Raw genomic sequence first — 19,512 nt, forward strand, 5'->3', positions numbered from 1 at the left:
CAGTGCACAGGGGTTCTGTTCCAGCGGTTCCGATGAGGGATACTGGCCTCAAATTTGCAGAGAGGACAGTTCAGGCTTCGAGGGAGTTGCAGAACCACCACTTGTGTTGCTGAGCTTTTCGGAGTACATAGGACGTCAGGAGCAGCAGACTGGTCAGTTTTGTTGCGGTGCCTGCAGGTGCAGGGAAGTGACTCCGTCACTCCAAGGGAGATTCCTTCGGGTGTCTTTGATGCCCACAGGCATGGAGAAGAACTTGGATGAAGCACAGGCACAGAAGACAAAGAAGACTTGCAGAACGGCGAGGCCAGGAGCAGCAGGAGTCTTCCTTGGTGCAGTCTCGTTTCCAGGCAAAGTCAAGCGAAGTCCAAGGTGCCCAGACGGTTGAAGTGGTTTCGAGTTTTAATCTTGTCCCATGACGAATCTGAAGAGCCACCCACAGGTAAGCCCTTAAGTACCCTAGGGAAAGGGTTGGAACAATTCAAGGGTACCTCCCAGAGGAGGGGCTGGACAGAGGGCTCCCTGAACTTGCTCAAACCAGAGTATGCAAGGAGGGCACCAAATGTGCCCTTCAAAGCAGGCTGGTGGCACTGGCAAGCCCCCCCCACCCTAGCCTAATACACTAAGTCCTGTCTGGGAGATGGTCACACCTCCCTGTGACAGGAAACCTATTGTTCTGCCTTCCCTTGTTCGAGCTCAGCTCAGCAGCAGGAGGGCAGAATCGTGTCTGGGGTCGGCAGTAGCACTAGCTTGTTTGCAGACCATGGAAGGCTGTTACCGGGAGCACTTGTGCATGGAATCATACCTCCAACATCGGTAACGGTGTTGAGGTATGATTCCAACATGTTTGATAACAAACATGCCCAGGTTCGGCACAGCCAATATAATATAGTTAGCCATTGCGTAATGACACATGGCCACAATAGGTATTAAAATGGCGGACCGCACTTACAAAGCCTAGAGAATCGCCTCTGGGGTTTGTAGGGGGTGTCCTGCTCATGCAGGGCACCCTCACACTTATAACCTAGCCCCCTGCCTTCAGGATTGAAAGGACAGATTTATGGGTGACTTATATGTTTTCTTATTTTTAAGGTCACTACACTTAAAACCAATATCTGTTGTAAGTGGTGCTAGCACCAGCTTACACAGGCTGCAATGGCAGGCCTGTAGTCACAGTTTGAGTGGTCTCTCAAGGGTGGCATAACATGCTGCAGCCCATGGGAGACCCCTGGTGTACCCATGCTCTGGGTACCTTAGTACCATATACTAGGGACTTACATGGATACACCCGTAGCCAATTGGGATGGTACCAAAGTACTTACCACAGTCAAATTTAGGAAGAAAGCACAGTGACTGGGTCCTGATTAGCAGGATCCCAGTCAGAGTAGCAGCAAAAAGTGGGGCTAACCATGACAGCAGATCCTACTTTACTACATCAATGATTCGTTTTTTGTGGGAAACCCCAGGTCTGAGGGCTACCAGCAGCTGTTTGGTAGTTTGCAGGAGCTCATGGGGGACCTCGGGGTGCCATGGTACTGGATAAGACAGTGGGACACAGTACGGTACTATCTTTCTTAGGCACTGAAATTGACTTGGAGGCAATGTTAGCTCGTTTACCAGAGGATGGAAATCTGACCATGAAATTGCTACTGGACATCATTTTGGAAAAACACAAGGTCACGGTTAAAGAAGTGCAAATGCTTTTGGGGCATTTGAATTTTGCTTGTAGGGTGGTGAAAGTAGGGTAGACAATCTGTAGGTGATTGGGGATGTCACTGTCTGGCTTGCCATTGCCACTTCACCATGTACGATTGTCAGCAGGGGTTAAGGAGGACTTGAGAATGTGGAGCTTCTTCTTTGAGTCTTTAAATGGGGTGCCACTGGTGGCACTGACAGAAGTAGAATGGGATGCACAGGCCTACTCTGATGCAGATGGAGGGATCAGCTTTGGTTTATACTGGCAAGCAAAGTGGTGTGCTGAGGAATGGCCACACGAGTAAAAGCACAGTGGGAGGATAATTGACTTTCTAGAAAAATTTTCCCCCAAGTAGTGGCAGTGAGATTGTGGGGGGAGAAGTTGCCACACAGGAAGGTTTTTTTCATATAGACAATATGGCAGTGGTCCAAGTTGTGTACTGGCATTCAACAAGAGACGGTCAGGTGCTGAAACTGTTGCGGCTTTTTGTGCTGACGTTTGACCTTTTGCTTAGAGCACGACATGTCCTGGGAGTGGACAATGACATTGTGGATGTTTTGTCTTGTGCCCAGTGGGACAGGCTCCATGGGCTGGCCACGGAGGCAGACAGGGTCTGGACCAGGAGGTCATGAGAGCTTTGACCAGTAGGTGACAGAGGATGCTCCAGTTGGTAGTAGGTTCTATGGCTGTGTTGACAAAAATGGCATATAGTCAAACGTGGGTGGAGATCTTAGAGAGTGGGACACAGAGGAGACAGGACCCTTGGGCCAGAGCAGAAGATGTAGTGCAATTCATGATGACGCTGACTGAGAAAGGACAGTCGGTGGTCACAATCTCTGGTACGCTAGCAGGCATTGCCTTAAGGGGAATATTGCTTTGGGGCTATTCCCCATTGCCCAGAGAACTGGGGAAAGGATGCTAGCGGGGTGGACCAGGGAGACGGGCAAAGACTGGACAAAGAGAAGACCCTTGACTTGGGGTCTGTTTTGTGAGGTGATCAATAGTTTGCCCAATGTTTGCCTAAGTCAGTGGTCTTCAAACTTTTTAATGTCGCCCACCCAACCCTCCAGTGAAAAGAAAATCGCCAGGGTCCCCTTTCAAAAATGTTTTCAATTGTTCTAATAAACTTGCAATGTTTAAAGAGGTCTTGACTTATTTAAACATTCCAGTTAAGTTTTATTACCATTTTAAAAATGCAATCAAATACATGATTGCCAAACATACTATTCCGGTCAGGCAGGTCTTACTAATGTGTAAACGTATCCACAGTGTTATTATTAGAAGTGGGGGTGGGGGTTTTGAAGGATATTTGGAGTTCCTTCCCTTTTGACACTTTCTGTCAGCCAGGATATACATGACAAAAGATGTTAGTGACGGCCCATTACAGAGCAGCTTACTGCTGCTCTTTTTTTCTTCTGAAAACAAAGCACCATTATCAACGTAATGCTTCTTTTGGCTAGACCCTGGCGCCCCCCAGGATCACTTGAGGCCCCCTTCCGGGGGCCCTCCCCCCAGTTTGAAGACCCCTGGCCTAAGTGAAGGCAAAATGGTGCTGTTCACAACATTGATGACCTGAATGTTCTCTGGTGAGTTTTGTGTGTCGGAACTCTTGCGGAGTCGAGGATAATTTGGGAGGAGGTATGCCATGCGAGTTGGGGATACAGGTGTGCCTATACAAGTCAAACACCGATCAGAGGGGGTCAAAGAAAGTCCGCCTTGTTACGGAGGTACCCAGTGGATAGGTTTTTCCCTGTAAAATGGGCCACCTCCCTGCGGTCGTGGGCATACAGTGGGGTAGGAAGAGTTTTTCTGCATGTAGATGGCAGGCCGGTGATAGCGTTTCAGCTGTTGTCGGTGTTGTGAAAAGGTCTGACACACATAGGAGTTGACAACAAGTAAACAACAGAGGGTCCCTGAAATCTCAATCAGGAGGAAGAGAGCAGGGAAATGAGCACAGGCAAAATACAAAATCTTCCCCCTAGAACTAGAACAGTATTGGCGATTCATCCAAAATACATGTATAGTTGTCCCACAGATTCAAAAACATAAAACATGTCATTTGTTTTTGTTTTATTTTATCCAAAATATAGAAAGTGAAAGATAGTAATGTTTAAAATTGATTATTTTCTATTCACAAACATTTGTCAGCAGTAAATTCATACAGATGTATAAGAAGTCAGCATGGGCCCATTAGTTATAGAACATGACTTGATAAGGAACAAATACAAACAATACAAATAACCAAATCTCACAAGACAAAAATCAATCAAACACATGAACAATACATAATACAGTAGTACAATGATATAATAATACAAAAAGACAATACACAGGGACAAAACGCTGACACGGGTTTCGGAACACTAGGACACATTCATAGTTCCTTCTTCAGGGCGTAAACATAGGAGTTGATGCACAAAATTATGGTACACACTCATTCCGCATAGGGATGGCAACGGAAGCGGGTAGAAGAGGATGGAGTAGAGAGGATATCATGGGACTGGGTAGATGGTCTTCTGAATGTTTACAGCATTTAGTTCAGGGGGAATTGGGGATAGGAGATAGGAGAGAGAGAGAGAGAGGGAGAGCGGGAGAGAGAGGGAGAAAGTGAGAGAGGGAGGAAGAGAGAGAGGGAGGAAGAGAGGGAGAGAGATGGAGTTCGGCTGACGGTCTACATGTACTGTGTTTAGATGGCTGTGTGTGTACCTACATTTTACCGGCGGTGTGTGTGGACTTGTGCTTGGTTGACAGTGTGTACAGACTAGCGCTTGGCTGGAAGTGTGCGTGGATGGCGCTTGGCTGGTGGTGTGCGTGGATGGCGCTTGGCTGGTGGTGTGCGTGGATGGCGCTTGGCTGGCGGTGTGCATGGATGACGCTTGGCTGGCGGTGTGCATGGATGACGCTTGGCTGGCGGTGTGCATGGATGACGCTTGGCTGGCGGTGTGCATGGATGACGCTTGGCTGGCGGTGTGCATGGATGACGCTTGGCTGGCGGTGTGCGTGGATGACGCTTGGCTGGCAGTATGCGTGGATGATGCTTGGCTGGCAATGTGCTGGTGGTGTGCGTGGATGGCGCTGGGCAGGTGATGTGCATGGATGACCTTTGGCTGGCAGTGTGCGTGGATGGCACTTGGCTGGCAGTGTGATGGTGGTGTGCATGGAAGAAACTTGGCTGGTGGTGTGCATGGATGGCGAATGGTTGACGGTGTGCCTGTATGCCGCTTGGCTGGTGGCGTGGATCTTCCCGCAGTTAATCACCCAGAATCCCCTGCAAACCCCAAATTTAGCTAAAAAATCACACTTTCCTTACATTTTGGTGTGTAAAAGTTGTGGGATCACTGCGCCGGCACAATTTTCCCACCACCCAGTGTTCCCCTCGGTCTCCTGATAAAAACGACATCTCACTTGTGTGGGTGCCCAAAGCAGAATCAGCCACAAAACTTAAAACATGAAAGGCCGAGGGGGAACCAAAGTGGGCCCAAAAGAGCAGTTTTATCACAAAGCATAAAATAGAAGTGCAGAGGATCATAAAAACATCCAGTGATATGCGGATTCCTTACAGCTTGCGCATTCCCTGAGGGTTTAAGCCATACATAGCATATGTCTCAATATCAAGTAAGTTATATAATTTCCACACAGGACTATCACTGTAAATTAAAAAGTTCTTAACGTTTTCTAATGACTAGTGCACTCTTGATGAAATTTAGCACTGCAAAGCAGATATCTAGCAAAGACAATTTTTGCAGAAACTCCAGGCCTGACCTGAAATATCAGATTTTTTTCTTTCGCAACACTGGTTTTAAAAAGCAGGATCTAGGGGCTGAATACAGAGACCAAAACAGGATAAAGTGACAAGAGCTCTATTTCTCGATATTATTACAGTGACATGAACACAGATCATACTGCCAGACACAATGAGATGGAAAAGCGACTTTAAAATGAATTAGGTTTATTCTGAACAATGTAAGATACAACCTATATGTAGGGTTATCGATTCCAAAATAAATAGGGTTAAGTATTTCTGGCAGTTAACACCTGTAAATATTCTCAACAGTTTGCATAGTGTGTGCCCTCAATAATCTGTCATTCAAAAGGGACTCTGCATAACGTTGCTTTAAGAACTCGTTACTGTTGGCGTCAAGATTTTTTTTTTTTTTTTAACATTTCCCTTAAACCCAAATTATAAAAGGTGTGTTTTAGATATGTAAACCCTGGTATCCCAGCAGCTTTATCCAAGGCTTGGCGGCCTGTAATACATGACCTTATTAGTGCCGCCTCAGGATTCAGCCAACATTTTATCCACAAAAGGAAGGGAGCCAAGCCAATCTGATCTTCACCACAAAAGGGAATCCCAATTCCTCATGGCACACAAAATTTGCAGAATTTTTGGAAATAGCTACCAATCTGCGCTTGAAACCATGTTCCAAACGTTGAAGTGCATCTGCTTTGTAATAGCCCCAAACTCCTGCAATGTACACAGCCGCTGAGATGCATTTTGTTTTGCAAAGAGGTATCATCTCGGCTGTCCGTTTATGTTTTAATTTCCGGGCAAAACAAAAGTTTGCCTCAATGTTCCTAACAAATTGTTGTGTTTTCACCAGGAGCTAAAATGAGCTAAAAGTTAGCCCTAGATCACGAACATTTGTTGTCTTCTCTATAGATATAACCCCCATTGTGAAGCGCTTTGTTTTGGTGTTAATATGCATAAGACTTAGCGTAATTTACTTTTAAATCTAGCTCATTCATAAAACCCTCAAAGTTATTCCATAAACCTTGGAGACCGCTGGCCGTGCGGGCACTCAATACTACATCATCTTCATAAAGGAGGATCAGTGTTGTTGGTTCCTATTTTGGGGAGATCCCTTCCTGCCCTTGTTAAGTGACTGCTTATTCCATTTAGGAAGAGGAAAGGGGCTCAAATACAGCCCTGCCTCACTCCTCTTAATAAGCCAACCTGAAAAGTGCATTCACCCTGTGGACCAAAACACACTGTGACTTTCGGATCGTGATGTAATCAATGAATGCCAAGTGTACAGCCCCCTTCTTCGCCATCACATATTTACTCACAAAAAGATGAAGGTTTAGTGCTTGTTCCACAGTTCTTATCCCAGGTCTAAAACCACACTGGGCTTTGGACAAGATGTTCTTCTGCCCAGGCTTTAAAACATTTATGGTGGAATAGATATGGGAGATTGGTCTATAAAATGCAGGTGAAAGTTTATCTCCCTTTTTAGGTCTCGCCTGACCCAGCGCATGCGCTGGTCTGGCGAGACTTTTTGTGAGGGCTCAAAAAAGTGCTACCACTGTAGCCTAGAGCTACAGTGCATGTGCGCGGGCGCGCGCGCCTCATTTTCGCGACCGCACGGCCGTTTTGATGTTTGATCGCGATCACTTTCACGGCCGCTTGGCATAGCCAATAGGTCTCGCTTTTGGGACTTTATAAGTATTTAGTTATGCAACTGTTGCATGGATAAACACTTATAAGGTCCCAAAGGCGAGACCTATTGGCTATGCCAATGCTTGTTTTTCCTGTTTATTACTTCTATGTAGTAATGGTGGCACCCGTGCGCCGCCATTACTACAGAGCAGTAATAAACAGAAACAAGCATTGGCATAGCCAATAGGTCTCGCTTTTGGGACCTTATAAGTATTTAGTTATGCAACTGCTGCATGGCTAAACACTTATAAGGTCCCAAAAGCGAGACCTATTAGCTATGCCAATGCTTGTTAAAAATGGGGACCATATATATAATACCCAACTTCCAGGATTCTGCGATAGGACCATTCACAGCACGCCATTCGTCAGCGCAGGGGTCCATAATTGAACATTAGCTTTAAAAAAAGTTTACTGCCACCTAATCTTGGCCGGGCACTTTCCCGCGGGTCGACTAGTTAATTGCCAAAGTTACTTCACTCAATACAATGAGGGAGGTAAGGCTCTGCTGACTGGCCTGTGGGGAGTAATGGCTAGTTAAGTTGTCATGGGCTTGTCAGGCATGATCACCTGAGTGAAAAATCCCATGAAGTGTTTCATCCAATCACCTTCCGCGATCATGGTTTCAACCGGAGGGCTGTCCTATTCATCGAAAAAAAGGATGGTTCACTACCTCCCAGAACTTAACGCTATCCTTTAGCATTGCTGCTGCTAAAAGGTCTTCCCATGCTTTGAATCATATCTCCATTTTCCTTTATTCTAGAATATTCTTATACTGACGCCTGGCTTTTGAACATCAGATGGGGATCGTGGGTTCGCTTTAAGCATGGCTCTCAGGTTTTTGTGGGCAGGTGTGTAGGCCATGCTAAACCATCGGTGTAGCGGTGTCACGCGATGTAACCTCTTTATATATAGGTTGTCTGAGATTGATCTAAATATGAGATCCAAGTCTCGCAGGATTATGGAATCATTGGCATTATCAGATAGACAGGCGAAGACAGATTTCATATTTGCTTTATGTTTTGGGTAAACGCTACTGGGTCAATTTTATCACACTTCATTCTTAGACCTTTATTTTTTTTTAGTGTAATAACTCCTGGCCTTTTCCCCCACCAGTCTTTCTTAAAATTATATTTCAGGGAAATGGTCAGGGGGTTGTGGTCGCTAAAACATTTTTGTATAATATTAAAATCCGAAACAAATATAAAACCAATAATGCTGCCCGGAGAGGTTCCTATGAAAATGGGGGCACATTGACGTTCCCATGTCAAATTGTCACGTTTGAAAATTAAATCATATTTTAATACTAAGGGGTTAATGGCATCGCCAAGCGGTGTATGTCTGAAATGTGACCTATTGGTTGCATAATCAGTAGAAGAGCACCTCAGATGGGAATTGTCCAAGTGACATGACGTTAAAATGACATTAAAATCCCCCACCCATATCACTATAACTTTATGCTCCAAGTGCAAATGGGAATTCTCCAAATAATCGGCCAGATACCCAATTATATTGCACACGCGTTGATAAAAAACATTTGCATAAAACTTAATTAATAAGCTATCAGGTTCCTTATAGAAGGATATCATTCTAGTGAAATGTGAGAATCCGGTACTTGGATAGAAACAAAGATAGCAAGACCATCCGTGCCTGGACAGCTGTAGATGGAAGAGCTGGCTGGAACAGAGCGTAGTAACCATCAATACGGAAAAGTTCTGACATCCAAGTTTCCTGCACACATATTATATCAAAAGTTGAAATAAAGCTTAACCAGTCAGAGTTTTTTAACTTTGTGCGTGCTCAGGCAATGTTCCAAGAGACCAAAGATAGTTCTTTTAACAAATCTAAACCATTGTTCAAGGAAAGGGTGGCCGGGCCAGGTTGTGTCTCTTGTGGCTGACTCTCCAGGCTAGTATCATGCAAAACCACCAGATCTCTATCTAGGTTTTTTGGCTCAATGCCGAGGGAGTCAATTGATCATGCTCAGATCACTCAAAAGGTATGTTTGAAAGGTCTTGGGAATGTATTGGTAAAACCTGTGGGCTCTGAAGTGTTTAGGTTGGGTTAGGGATGAAGGTTTATAGGCAAAAACAAGCGGCTGAGCTCCGATTTCCTCATAGGTATCTACTAAATAATGCAGACGTTGTAGCAAAAAAATTTACTAGCCCTAATTCTTTGAAATTGACCACAATACAGTCTCCCTTTGAAGTCTTTTTAGAAGGGCCAACCCATCTCCCCCTCATGGAAAGCATATGAAAGCCAGACTTCACACAAATTCAATGTGTGAGTTTATACGTTAAGGTCTCCATGTCTTCGCTATGCCCGGGAGTAGAGGTGGAAAATTCTCCAACATCACGACGTAAGGAGTGCGCTCTGGTGGAAGTCGCAAGGGCATTTTGTCTACGCCATTATTCATTATTGCATGATCAGAGTCCGTTTGGTGGATGTGCATACTGTTCTTCCTTGAGTGGCCTCCTTTGGGGTAGGAGGTGATATGGTGGAGTCCTGGTTTGGTTCAGGAATTTCCTCGCCCTGATTTTACATAGGTCATTTGGGTGAGTTTAGAGATGGCTTTGTTCAGTTCGGTTTTTATTAAGGCTGTTATCTTGGTCTCCAATTTGGTACAGAAATTATTCAACAAAGAGTCCATTTTGGATTAAAGAAAAAAAAACATCCAGTGGGCTTTTTCCTAAAGATCGTGAAGATTTGAGGCGCATAACCATTTTGTAATTTAGTTAGAAATTTGAGAGTTGGTTTGTTCCATTTTTGGTCTAAATTTGTTTTGGGTCTGCTCTCCGCTTCCCTTCTGTTTTTGGGTGGAGGGGAGTTTGACAACAATGATGATTCAACACTTAATGGGTAGTCAATATCACTCTTTGGGCGTGTCTGAGGACAGGACTCTGCCCTTGAAACCTGGGCGTCTTGGGACAATTTTACATGGCCGCCACGATTCAAAGTGGAGGTAGGGGTTGGGATTGTTTCCCTCCTAGCGTTGTCCACAACCATAGTGGATTCTAAATGAGGTTTATGTGCCAATTTCTGAGCCGCATCAATTCTCTTTTTCACCTGCTCGAGTTCTGTAGTAATAACCCCCATGACAGTGGAAAGATAGTCGGTAACTGTTGAATGTGAGAACAGACTGTCATTCCATTTTCCAGGGGTGGGGGGGGACAACTTTTCTTTTACTGATATTTGATCCTCCAAGGGAGTCTTATCTTCCGCAATAGTAGGGACCCCGTTGTCAGTGCTCCAGATGCTGAGGCCAAGAGAGGTGGCCCAGCCTGGCCTCTTCTGGCCAATGACGGGTAAATACCGGCCCGGTCTTCGACCGTGCTGGGGATGGGAAGCAGCCTCTTTGTAGCACCCAAGTGGCGCAGTGATCACTCCCGCCTCCTCAGCACCTCAGGAGCGCATAGTCCGGAGCTCCACACACCAGGCCAGCGCCAATAAAAAACTAGTCTGCACGTCGGCATCGGGAAGACTACGTCCCAGGGGCTTCGGGTAGCTATCAAAAACTTTGTGCGACCCTCGCAGTGGCACAGTCAGCTGCAAGCAATCTACTGTACTGTTTTGCAGAGCTGTTTCTTAATGGAAATAGGTGTATCCACTGACCCTATAGGGGGAACAATAGGAAAACCTGAAAATGAAGACTAATTTTAAAACAAAACTGAGGCAGCTCAATAAATGGCCCCTACCTTTTATTAAAAAGTATGTACATTTAAGAATAGTTTTTGTAGAGTGTACTCGCCTTTCCCCCTTCTATGTGGTCACAGTAAATTATTTTTTTGCCATGAGGTTCACAGTCTCTGCGCCGACAATGGTGTCATAATATTGTTTTTCGAATATCTACATATAAAAAAAGGAACAATATACAACAAAACAAATACAAATTATAAGTTGGACCAACACTTACGTGTTATCACTCCAACAGTTTTTGACCAAAGGGTGAATAAGTAAAAGTATGCAAAACACACATTGTGGGATCCCCACTGCTAAACCAATCTGCACAAACTTTTCCAGGATCAACCCCGCATGCAAGTGTATAATTTATTTATTGTATATAACGTTTTGTGTTGATTCCAGATTTCTATTTTGGGGGAGATGGAGTTTGGGGGAGGGCTAAAGGTAAATCAGTTTATCAACTTTTGTTGTTGTTTTGAGAAAATGTGTTGAAATACCAACTAAAATGTATTCAACCCTAACTTTAAATCTGTTTGAGCAATAAAATGTTTTTTTCATCACTCTGAACACGATGATGCTGAATTATCTGGCAAGTGCAGTAAATTCACCATGACGCCGAAAAGGATGAAGCATTACGTTTTCACTTTATCACCCAAAGTATTGTCACATTTTGAGTGGCAATAATTTGTCTGGGCCAATATATATTTACCTCAAAGGTTGAAAATCTACTAATAAAATGGGAAAATCATAGCAAGATAAATTATCATTCAGGTAATGAAGAAATGCCAATCAGTTAACTGAACTTATATTTTTCAGTTAATTCAAAAAGCTACAGAAGCACAAAATTGTCTATTTTTCTTATTGGAACGCCTACTTTTGAATGGTTTGCTCTGGAGCAATAGTTTGAATTTCTTTAAATTTTACTAATATCCTGAAAAAAACATTGGGCACAGGGTCAAGCTTGATTTGCATATGGCTGGGTTCAAACTGGAATAGCATGGTGAACAAAAAAACGACGGGTTTAGGCCCAGATCTCTGTACTGGGGTGAATGTATGACATTGTTCTGCATTCTGTCCATCACTTGTTGTTTTTGCATTTGTCACACAGAGTGGGATGGGTATGCCCAGACGTGGGTCTCGTGCTATCCATGCCACTGGAGTCAAGCTATCCTGGCTGTTGAGGGGTGAAACCCCGAAACCAGTCCTAGGATGCTTCTTTACAGTCCAGGGAGGACCTGACCAGGTAGTTCGGGCTCGACTGTTCCCACTGGGCAAGGAGTCAAGACTGATTTGCATATGGCTTGGTTCAAACTCGAATGGCATGGTGAGCAAAAAAACTATGGATTTAGGCCCAGATCTCTTTACTGGGGTGAATGTTTGACACCGTTCTGCATTCTGTCCATCAATTCTTGTTTTTCCAAAAAAACATCAGTACAGGCAGAAGATTGGAATTTGATATGGGTGTGTAGTGCTTGGTACAAGGTGGTAGTTGAAGGGGCTTGAGTGGGGTGAGCAGGGTTCGTCACTTAGAGGGGTCAGGACAGGAAACTGGGAACATCCATGGGCTGATCTGACTGCATCTAATACATAAGCAGCAGGCTCTCTGTCAGCCATGCCAAGTACCATGCATCCAGCGTTAGACTAACGCATTTTAGTGCTGGTGTCCGCATCACTGCACTAAAATGCATTAGTCACGCATACACAACAATCTGGGAATCATGAGAGCTTTAATAAGAGAATCTTGGACACAAGCTTATTGTGCATTGCTGCTCAGCATGCTGCCCCAGGCAATTGCTATCTTAGCCTGCCAGCTTTGGCACACCCGTTGCTATGGTCTCAAATTGGGTTATCCTAGGCAAATATGTTGTCTTATGGAGCTACCTTTTTCTTTACTATCACATAAGAGAGCACATTCAAATATGCAAGTTTACTATTTCTGCTGTAGAAAAAAACCTATTTTTATTTACTAGACTAAATGTTTGCTCCATGTATAACAAAAACCGAGCCCATAAATAGGGTACACATGATCCCTGGCTTACCTCTTAGTTCACTAATAGCATTGTGTAGTGTTCTTACTTAATGTTTCTGAGCCTCCATGTTAAGATGATGATGTCAGCCGCTGTGGGTGTTCTTTTAAAGAATGTGTAGTGAAGAGAATGTTATGCGTTGAAGCTAATGTCAGTTGCACTGGCTTGGCTGGAGGATGAGGACTCAAGATTACTCTCTACATTAAAGAGCTCCTAATCAAACTACCGTTTCCTGCTTCTTCAATTCATCACCCATACCTCACATTGTCATCTGGGCAGGAGCAGAAATAATTCCCAGTTCATGTTTAAAAACTCACTTTTCATAAATATATTACTAAAGCATGATGTGGCAGTGCACTGTCATTTACAGGTGGCATATTTTCCATTGAAATGGCCACAAAACTTTCCCACTAACATGTAGTTTTACTGATAATAGCGCAAAAACAATGTTTGGAAATTGAGTTTCAGCAAAAATATTTAAAATTTGCACATCACCAAATAAAGTGTTCTAATTTGTTTTGATGCTATAAAAAACTGTCACCACAGAATTACAAATATTTGTCTTTATAACTAGTGAAAATTATTTTTAATGTTTGAACAGTTCACTTAGCTATTTCAGTGTTGTGTTAGAAAAAAGCCTGACATCTTACACCCTTTAATTTCACATGCTTTGAATAGTTCAATCCTCACACAGTTCACTTTACAAAATTCTCTAACTTCAGTCACAGAAAGAAAAAGAAATGTAAGAAGACAAACTGACTTTTGACCTCTGTCTCTGAAAGCAAGCAAATTTGACAAGATAACAAGATTTAAAGGCATCTTTATTGCCCTTTCACTTTGTGAGGAATAAAGATGCATTGTAATCTTGTTATCTTGTCACATTTGCTCTGCTTTCAGAGACAGAGGTGAAAAGTCAGTTGGTCTTCCTACACTTACTTTTTGTTCTGTGACTGAAGTTAGAGGATTTTCAGCTCCAGAAAGGTCCATTAGTCCCTAAAAATAGCTCCTCCTGATTAAATCTTGCTGGACAATGCAAGTGAATTTTTCGAGCTCTGCCCACATGGATTCGGCGCCTGTTTTCTGGGCATTTCCATGCATCACTGGTCAAGGCTGCAGCTCCAGTGTGTCCAGTGTTGCAGTGCCTGCCGTGGGAAGATGAATGGCAGGACCCTGAGTGGACACAAACTCACCGGTCATAGAGGGCATCAAGTGCAGGCGGCAACAGCGCAGGATGTTTATCGCCACTGGGGAGACTAATCACATGGCTTTCCCCCCTATCCCGGCCCCCCCTCGTAATTGTCTCTTATTAGGCACCTGTGAGACAACTTGCATATTGAAGCATAAGCTGGGCCCAGGTCATGGAGAGGTGACCGGATGCTATAGAAACCGGCCTGGGCCCAGCTAAATTGTTTGCTCTGTTTCTGGTAACAATAACACAGAGGTTTCTCGGGTTCAGCCAGCATGTGCCCCAGCTGTCATCAGATCCTGCACTTTAATCCTCGTGCAGTGTAACAGCGTTACAGCCCTATGACTTTAGAGACACAATCAAGCGTTCATTCACTCTTAGCACTCCGCCCAGTGCATAGGAATCAAGGCAGAACTTTTTCTGGGTAACGTTTTCATTTCAATTTTATAGAGCGCAAACTAGAACCGAAAGTATCAGAAAGCCCAAGTTGGCTGTGCTACCATAGATTTTTAAAAGCTCTGCCAGCCTGTAGCAGCTCAGCGGATCGCCATACGGGCAGAAGCAAGGCAGGCCACGCCAGGCCTGGCTTCCCTCATGCAGTATTCAGCAATGCAGAGCACAGCCTGGTCACACCTAGCCCGATGAAGACACCCTAGGTAAGTTATGAACGGGGTTTAAATGGCCTGGGATAGGCCAGTAGGGTTGCCACCTCTCCAAGAGAATCATGTTTGAATATTCTGCAAAGGCCCAGACATGGTAAACAGGACTTTGTATAATATCATCAGCCTTCATTTTCAACTACGCTTTTCTACCCTTGTTGGGGCGCTTTATCAGTCACTGACCATTAAAGAAGGTCTGAAACCACATTTTAAAGTACTTTATCGCTAGGTTTGCTGTTGTAAATATGCACTGATAAGAGGAAATAAATACCATCTTTCAGTGATTTAACTAAATCTTGTGCTAACCAGGACATTAAAAAACTGGTCAGGCCAGTGAAAAATGACCTGATAGCAATCCCATTTGCTGGTTGTGATTGATGTACCTGGGGCAATAATGGATTGAACTGTCCGGGATGGATGGCTGTGTTAGGTGTTTAAATGCACTGAGCAGGTCTGACTGATTGACGCTGGGAATGGAGATACTAGAGGGGACTGGTCAGGACCAGGTTGGTTCTGATGGGTGGTAATGGGGCTAGAATGGACTGGGCAGGACCACGCTGGTTCTGGTGAATGCAAATTGAGCTAAAATGGTTTTGAACTGCCTGGGCTAGCTCAGATGGATGTAAACAGGGTTATAGTGCATTAAGCAGGGGTAGTTCTGCTGGATGTGAATAGGGTGTGAAGACAACCACTAGGGCTGGCTACTTCTTGTGCTGTTAACAGAGTTAGGAAGTACTGGGTTGGGTCATGCTACTTCTGAAGGGCCGTATTTCTGTTAGAATGGACCATATAATCAGGCTAATGCTTCTTATCGCTTAAAAGGTCATACTTTGTGATACTTAGCATTTCATAAATATATCACTGCTTAGATTTACTGGCGAGAAAGTGTCGCTCAATGTGTCACACATTAGGCAGTATTCATAAGTACACTGAATATATGGAAATGTCACACATAAGCAGTCTGAAAACTCGGCAGTTATGCTCCAGTCTCAGTCCGGTCATGATCATCTCGCTGCGCAGGAGGGTGCTTAAAGGCTTATTAGTTCCCCTGGCATTGCTGCTCCCTCCACCCACCAGACCCCCCTCACCGCACTGACAGGCTTAACTGTACCCCATCCCTAGTGTGTAGAGTACTGTCACACACAGTGTCACTGTGCTGCTCAGTTGTGCTCCGCTCTGTGTGCCTGCTGTTGTGTGCAGACGCCGTCCGTTATAAAGTGTAATTAATTTTAGCAGCTGCTGCAGTGCAGTGGAACCCGACTCACCGATAATGGTCTGCAAACATTTGAGAATATATTGTACTGTGACTTTTTAAGCTGCTCAATGAATCAGTCTCACCCCATCTGGCTCAGAGTGAGCGAATCACATACCCTCTTTTCTGTTTGCCCTCAGTGAAGCACTTGACAAATATCAACATTTATCTGGACCCACGGCACCGGCAGAAACAGTGCCCTCGTGTGGAATCTGATGACGGGACCTTGATATTGTTATTTTCTGGCAAACCGCTTGCCCCACTATGTCCTGCAGCATCTCATGGCCCGACAGAGAAGGCACTCAGGTGCCCTCTCATTTCTGGTGCTTTGCAGCAGTTTTAAGATCTCCTCAAAGTTTCTCATTGCTCAAATGGATGTAATTTCTGATATGTATATGTTTCCCTCGTCTTCATTGCTTGATTTTGCTTGCAAGAAAGTGTCACTCAAAGTCATTGAAGGTCTTTCAGAATTACACTGAAATTATGAAAATGTCACACACATGCAATCTGAAACCTTGGCAGCTATGCTCTTGTACTTCCTTCTGTGGTTAGGATCATTGCTTTAAATGGGCAGGTTCTGTCCGGTGCGGAGTACCTGCCCTTTTTAATTTTATAGATAGAATACCAGCACATTTATTGACATTTAATGGGAGAGTACCCGCACTTCTCAATAGCAAACAGGTACTCTAAAGAGTGAGAGCCTGTACTTCTAGATTTCCATTGAAAGCACTGGTTAGGATACATTAGGTTTCTGGGACCTTAGTAAATGTGTCCTTGTGTAATTTAACTAGTGCTCATGTAAAGAACCTTCGTGTCGAGTTAAAGCTTTATAAAAACTGGGGGCAAAAACTACAGGAAACGAAGAAGTTACAGTGCATTGTTTTTTAGGTCGAGCCTAGAGTCAGCACGCATATGCTTCTCTGCGAGACTTGTTGTATTATAGAATAGAAGCCCCGCCCACTCTCCGCCCATAATTGTCATTGGCTTGTGTCATTTTTTCGTAAATGCTAGCTTCCTATTCGTAAATAGGCTTGTTAGTCTCTACTTAGTACCGCCTTGTCTTCATTTGTAACCTCACATGGCGACTGGCCACTTTACTTCGGTTGTTACACTGTACTGTTATTTAGTTTTGTAAGCACTATTTTTTGCTTTGTCTCTGCTCGTTTACAAGCACAGTGGCCGTTTCATTGACGCCGCACTTCACGTTTTGGATTTTCATTGCTCGGTCAAATGCAGCATGTTTAATGCCATTTTATGTATTTGTGAACGGCGCTGCTTTGACTTCAAGAGCGGACCTTTATTTATTTATAAACTGTGCCGTTTTCAATTTAGATTTAAGAAGCCGAGGTGAGCGCTGTGCTTCAACATACGCTTTTGTTTCTGCACGGCACCAGCCAGCGAGTGTGGATTTATAGCCCAGCCCTTCCCCACTTGCTCTCCTGCCAAAAACAGAAAACAAGCATTTGCAATGCAATAGGTCTCGCATTTACACGAGTTTAAGCTATTGGCATTGTAAATGACAATGCCTTTTATTTATGTTTTAAAAATAAAAACATAAATAAAAGGCATTGTAATCTACAATGCCAATAGCTCAAACTCGCATAAATGAGAGACCTATTGCATTTCAAATGCTTGTTTTTTTTATGTCAACAAAGATTTTATAAGGTTTTATTTCAGTGCAAAATGAAGCCGTTACCCAGTTTCTTCAGTAGTGCGGAGACGTCCATGGGAGCGGCGGTCACTTACGAGCTCTGCTGTCCGTCGCCGTGAACTGAAATATAAAAGAAAGGACGTCATGCACTAGCTCCTTGAAGTGCACCTTCCACAGCATTACAAACAAGAAAAGCAATGAAAAACTACACCAGTTTTTCTAATCCGAGTCACAAGTCCATCCACATCAGACCTGCTCCTTTTCACTAGTTATTTTCTCCTTTTTCTCGATTATATCCACTCTCACCTTATCTAAGAAGTCCACAGGTACAGAAAGAGCAAGTTAACTTACCGGCAACCACTTTCACGCTCACAACCCGCCCCCTTCACTTCTCAAACCCGCCACAGAGACCGCTCCTAAAAAACTGACTAAATCGCGTTCCAATTGGCACCCGGGGGCACTAAAATAAATGAATTCCACAAGGGCACTACTGTTTCGCCCCGGGGGTACTTTTGAAAGATTTAATAAGGACGCTATTTTCATTGTTTCCTAAGGCCCACCTCTTTTCTCGTCTAAGTCACGCCTCGCCCTCAGTTCTTCTTAAAGCTTCTTCATTCGTTTTCTAGCCAAACATTCTGTTATTTAATTTGTACTGTTTCACATAGGGCGAACTTGACCCAACTCGATCGCTGTAAATGATCACCAGTTAGGTTACACAAGAACACATTAAGTTTTTGGTGGGCACGGGGACTATGACGTGATTTGCCCGGAATCACAAGATACTGCCGTAGAGTCGACGCCGAGACCCGAACCGGTGTCCCCAGCTCTAAAGTCGACAGCTCTGGCTACAGCCTGCGTTATATTAGGCACTCCTTTGGGAGTGACAAAATCTTCGCTGTAAGAAAGGGCTAGAGTAACAATTTAGCACCGTGAATGTGCTCATTTCAGACTCCATAATACTTCCGAGAAAAACAAAATTAGAATCACTAGTTTAGCAGCTATTATTGCCCAATATCTTCGGATCCTGAGGCTCTGATTTCGCTGGTTTTTTAGGTCTCGCCTGAGCCAGCGCTTTAGCGCTGCTCTCGCGAGAGCTTTTGTAAAAGGGGGATTTGGAAGTGCAAACCAGTGCTTTCAGGCCGCCAACTACAGTGCATGTGCGCTGGGCGCGCGCACCATTTGGCAGCCTGCGTTATCATTTCGCGGCCGCTTTGATGTTCTCAATGAACCGCGCGGCCACTGAGAACATCAAAGCGGCCTCGAAAGTGCACACCATTTGCCACCCCCTCCCTTATCCCACTTCCTGCTTGTGCTTCTTTTGTTCTTGTTTACCTTCTGGCTAGAGGCAGCTGACAGAGTTGAAAAGTTGGCAATTTAAAACGTCCTGCGGAGATTTGGAGACAAGTTGAGGCGACCCCGCAGTATTGCCTTTATTAAGCTTTTAATAAAACAAAACTCCTATTTCATCATGACCCGCACAGTGCTGCTGCTTATGGCCGCACCGCGCTCATCCTTCTCAGTTATACAATCATCTCTCCACTCCAATTACATGTGCTGTAATAATAATCACTGGCCCACAGTGCCGCTTCTCATTGAACACAGCCCTACAGGGCTACTATTCAGTTATTCGTGCCTTTTCCTATTCCTGGATGACAGGGGAGTTCACGAGACGAGTTTACATAAGATGTCAAAGTTTATCTTCTAGAGCCTCGAGTCTGGCCTACCGCTGCCCGCCCCAGCCCCCTGTTCTGGCAGCACCCCTTACCAATGTTTATTTCACCAGTTAAAGCAACAATCGTAAACTCCTGCAGCCCTCAGAATTAATGTAATCTGCAAACGGCTACCCTAGTCCGCTCATCTTAAGCGGGGCTTCTAAGCGCTCTAGATGTCAGATAAGGGCAATTGCGAATTTGAAGAAACGGGATGTGC

The 19,512-nt window shown here is 44.3% G+C and overlaps 1 protein-coding gene across 4 annotated transcripts in view; it reads right to left on the minus strand.

The window, feature by feature from the left end:
• The window catches only part of RTTN (rotatin), a 1,165,399-nt gene extending 1,147,390 nt beyond the window's left edge, over positions 1-18,009 (minus strand). For all 4 annotated transcript variants that reach the window (XR_014961587.1, XM_085605903.1, XM_085605904.1 and 1 more), the window contains exons 1-2: positions 17,935-18,009; positions 17,629-17,703 (exon numbers count right to left, since the gene is read on the minus strand). Coding sequence is in view for 3 of the 4 variants with exons in the window: in XM_085605903.1 (XP_085462029.1) it covers positions 17,629-17,659 (31 nt within the window). In the remaining variant the exon portion in view is untranslated. The remainder of the gene's footprint in view (positions 1-17,628; positions 17,704-17,934) is intronic.
• Between the last annotated feature and the right edge of the window lie 1,503 nt (positions 18,010-19,512).

The sequence above is a fragment of the Triturus cristatus genome, chromosome 5_1 (assembly GCF_964204655.1).
Source record: "Triturus cristatus chromosome 5_1, aTriCri1.1, whole genome shotgun sequence".
NCBI lineage: Eukaryota > Metazoa > Chordata > Amphibia > Caudata > Salamandridae > Triturus > Triturus cristatus.